This window comes from Heliangelus exortis, chromosome 11 (assembly GCF_036169615.1).
Source record: "Heliangelus exortis chromosome 11, bHelExo1.hap1, whole genome shotgun sequence".
Taxonomy (NCBI): Eukaryota; Metazoa; Chordata; class Aves; order Apodiformes; family Trochilidae; genus Heliangelus; species Heliangelus exortis.
Genome location: NC_092432.1, coordinates 4122551 through 4126120, shown reverse-complemented (window position 1 = coordinate 4126120; position 3570 = coordinate 4122551). Strand labels below are relative to the sequence as shown.

Here is a 3570-nt window from a genome sequence, read left to right as displayed (position 1 = left end):
CCCTACTGCTGTCCAGCACTGAGCCTACCTCCTTGCAAAGCCTTCCCTGGCACTGGACTGAAGATCTGATCCTTAAGAAATTCACTTGTAATTTGGATTAATACAATATTCAGTGTTTAGAAATTCCTCACTAAAACAAAAATCTAATACAGAACTGGCTTGTGGTGAAATAACAAAATTTCTTTACCAAGCCATAACATGAGTAATCTCGTGAAATATGTTATACATCCAAGTTAATTAAATGCAAAACATTTAGAAAGAGCCTACAGGAAATAAAACACTCAATAGGCAATCCACACACCTTGAACTTCACCTCAATTTAAAGGCAGTTTAAGGCCTGTAGCTCGCTCACTCTTTTTCTCTATATCAAACTTTATCTGCATTAATGGATTTTGTACGTCATCCTGTCCACCACAAGATATGTGGCAGATTTTTCTGTTAGAAAAACTCAAATGAAAGTAAGTCAAGATCAATTGTTCTCCTTGAATGGAAGGTTACAGCTGTCATTCTGATACCAACATGTGTTGCAGTATCTCTCTTCCATAATGCAGGATGTGGTTTCCATAGAAATATCGTCTTACATCAGTATCTACAGGCACTCCAATTATTCCCTTTTGGACATCTCACGCAATCCAATAAAATCTTTCCAGAGCAGGGAAATAACTAGGCTTAACTACTACTTAATTACTTGTTGAGAAGAAAAGGAAAAGCACAATTAGCAAACAAAAGCTTTATTAAAACAAAACACAAGATGGAGAACATGTATTGCAAAGACATTTTCTCCTACCTGAAAAATCTCTCCAGCGTTACAAATTATGAACAGTCAGTTACAAATTTTAAGCCCACACTGAGGTTCTGCTGATTTTTGAAAGTGCAATTATGGTAGAATTCTAAACTGTTTGGCAGCCTTGTCTCCAGCTAAGCCCCCAGGGCCTGCTCTTTTTCTGATTCCTTTGCATTGCTGAGTATTGCCTGCACCTTGTTCCAAGTCCTCTTGTTCAGGACCCTGTGAGTTCAGAGTCTGAGCTGCTGCTGTGTCATCTTTTTTTTCTGTGACATCTCTTTCCACTTTCTCAACCCCAGGAATGTATTCAACACCCTGAAATCAGAACCGAGACAGAGGGGACACCAAATTATACACAAACAACATAAACAGTGACTTGATCCTAATATAAAATGCCTCTGTCAACCAAGGACACCATAAACATGCAAGGCAAGGAACTCAGCTGCGTTATTTGTATAGAGCAGCTTCCTCTCTGCTGCACTGCCCCAGTTCCCAGAAGTGTCAGCATAAAGAAAACTGGGAGTAGATGGAGCCTTGATCTGTCTGGGTGGGCTCTGAAGCCATGACCACAGCACATAATGCAAGAGTGTGCACCACAGGGGCCAATGCTCTCACAGCTCCCCCAGGAGACCCAGGGCTGAGGAAAACAAGCTGATTTAATTGTGTGGCAACCAAAATGTACTGGGGAAACAACCCCTACAGCTCTTTGTTTTGCTTCCACTCGTCTCTCCTTTTTCTTTATTAGTTGAAAAGACTTCATTACTGTGATTTTTTTTTTTTTTTTTTTTTTCCTCTCAGATCCATGTACTCCCAACTAGGTTTAGGCTTCATTCAAACATCTCAGCCTATTTTAAGTCTCCATCCTACAAAAAGCTAATGTCCTGGTTTGGGCCAATTTTCTTTGTTGTCAGATCTGCAGCTGAGTAGCAGGATAAAATAACTAGGACTGTTAAGAGCCTGGCTTACTCATTCTAAAGGTGTCACATACTCAAGCCCCTGTACAGGCACAGGGAAAATCACAGTTCAGTTCAGTTCAGAAAGCCACTGCATATGCAAACTTTGGCATTCACTGTGTGTCAGCTTGGTTACCATTCCCTTGTCTCAGTAAGGATCAAACTAAATAATTTAGTGAAAAGTATCCTCTGTTCTTTAGCCTCTCAAACTACTATGGCTAAATAAATTAGCTATATGAAGCAATGTGTATGTATATGTAGATATATTGTGTCACTGTGATTACCTACATAAATCTATGGGTCAGTGATAAAAAAACACCTAGAGTTGTCTGTGATGGTCTCTCATATTCAAACCTCACTACTTCAACAAAAAGGGGAAAGGAAATCATAAAACAGCAAATAAGCCACTGTACCTTACTCCTCTGGTCCACATCTGCTTGCCTAGGTTTACTGCTCTGAAAATCCACTTCACTCTCTGGAGAAATGGGACAAATAGTTTTACCCCAGAAAGAGATTACAAAGGAAAAAATGTTAGAAGATTTCCATGGTGAATTTTCATTTAAAAAACACAACAGGAAAAGCCACCTGAATGCTACCTTCAACTCCTCTTGCCTTTTGTTTGTTAACTAAACAAACCAGGGTGCCCAGTGACACCTTCACAAAAGACTAAGGTGAACAATGTACTAAAAAGAAAATGTCTCTCATTCTTTCTTAGCTTGAAAGTTTTGCTAAATAAACAATCCACTGATCTCTTATACCAAGAAAACCCACATCCCTTTCTCCCTTTTCAGGAAATGCAGATACTTTGATCAATTCAGATAAAGGATTGTAAGCAATCATTTGAAATTGATTTTAATTCTTGCTCAGTCTGCTTATCATTTTACATTTGCTTCACATTTACATGTTTTATATATAGTACTGAACTACTTCAAAACAGCTCAATTCACTTCCTGGTAGATTTAGCAACTACAATCAAATAATTTTAAATAATTTCTGTTCCTCCAGTCAGCTCCAGAAGAGAAATGTCACTATGTTCCTGTTTACTGTGACTACTTTCTATAAATAAATCCCTCAATTTTTCAAACAATAAGAATTAATTCAAAATGAACAGTTGTAGCTACATGTGAAAATATGCTAGGGGCCTTTATTTTTATAGATATATGTATACATGCAGAGAAAAAAAAATGTGTGTGTATATATGTCTGTATTTGTGCACATCCGAACTGAAGTATCAGTTGCAGTAAGCAAAATGCTGCAGTTCAGCTGTACTGCCACTAGATGCAGCCACATAACCTTGCAAAATTTAAAATCCTGACCTCAGGGTTATAGAAACCTGCTCTGGAGTATCTATGATTGCAGAATTCTTACAGCATTAATAGTATTCAGTCCTGAGTATGGGGGGGATAACGTAATGTAAACAGAATTTTCCATTTTTCTTCTCAAGAATTTTGTTCCATTTTGCAGCATTGCAAATGCCAAGAGGGATCTAAGCAATTAGAGCAGAATAAGACTTGTCTTACTTTCATGGTTGTTGCCATAGATCCAGATTGGAGCTGACAACATTGAATTACATTGTTTTTTTGCTTCCTGCATGACAGCAAGTAGGAATGAAGCACTATGATCCCAAGTGACCCCCTAAAGATCTAAATGACTGAATGACAGTGTGGGTATAGAACAGGTAAGTGCACAACTCCAGTGGTTCCCATTCTATTCCCCATCATTTTCCTCCCCATGTGCCTACACCACAGCTCTGGAAACACAAGCTTCTCTTTACACATATGGTAAACAGCATGCTAGGTCAGATGCTAAAAGATTCCTGCACTTAGAAAACAT

At 38.5% G+C, this 3570-nt stretch overlaps 1 protein-coding gene across 3 annotated transcripts in view; it reads right to left on the bottom strand.

The window, feature by feature from the left end:
* Nucleotides 1-715: 715 nt before the first annotated feature.
* LOC139800792 (protein FAM169B-like) overlaps nt 716-3570 on the bottom strand; it is a 37561-nt gene continuing 34706 nt past the window's right edge. For all 3 annotated transcript variants that reach the window (XM_071754252.1, XM_071754251.1, XM_071754250.1), the window contains exons 8-9: nt 2151-2212; nt 716-1099 (exon numbers count right to left, since the gene is read on the bottom strand). In XM_071754252.1, coding sequence (XP_071610353.1) covers nt 878-1099; nt 2151-2212 — 284 coding nt within the window. In that variant the 3' untranslated portion in view covers nt 716-877. The remainder of the gene's footprint in view (nt 1100-2150; nt 2213-3570) is intronic.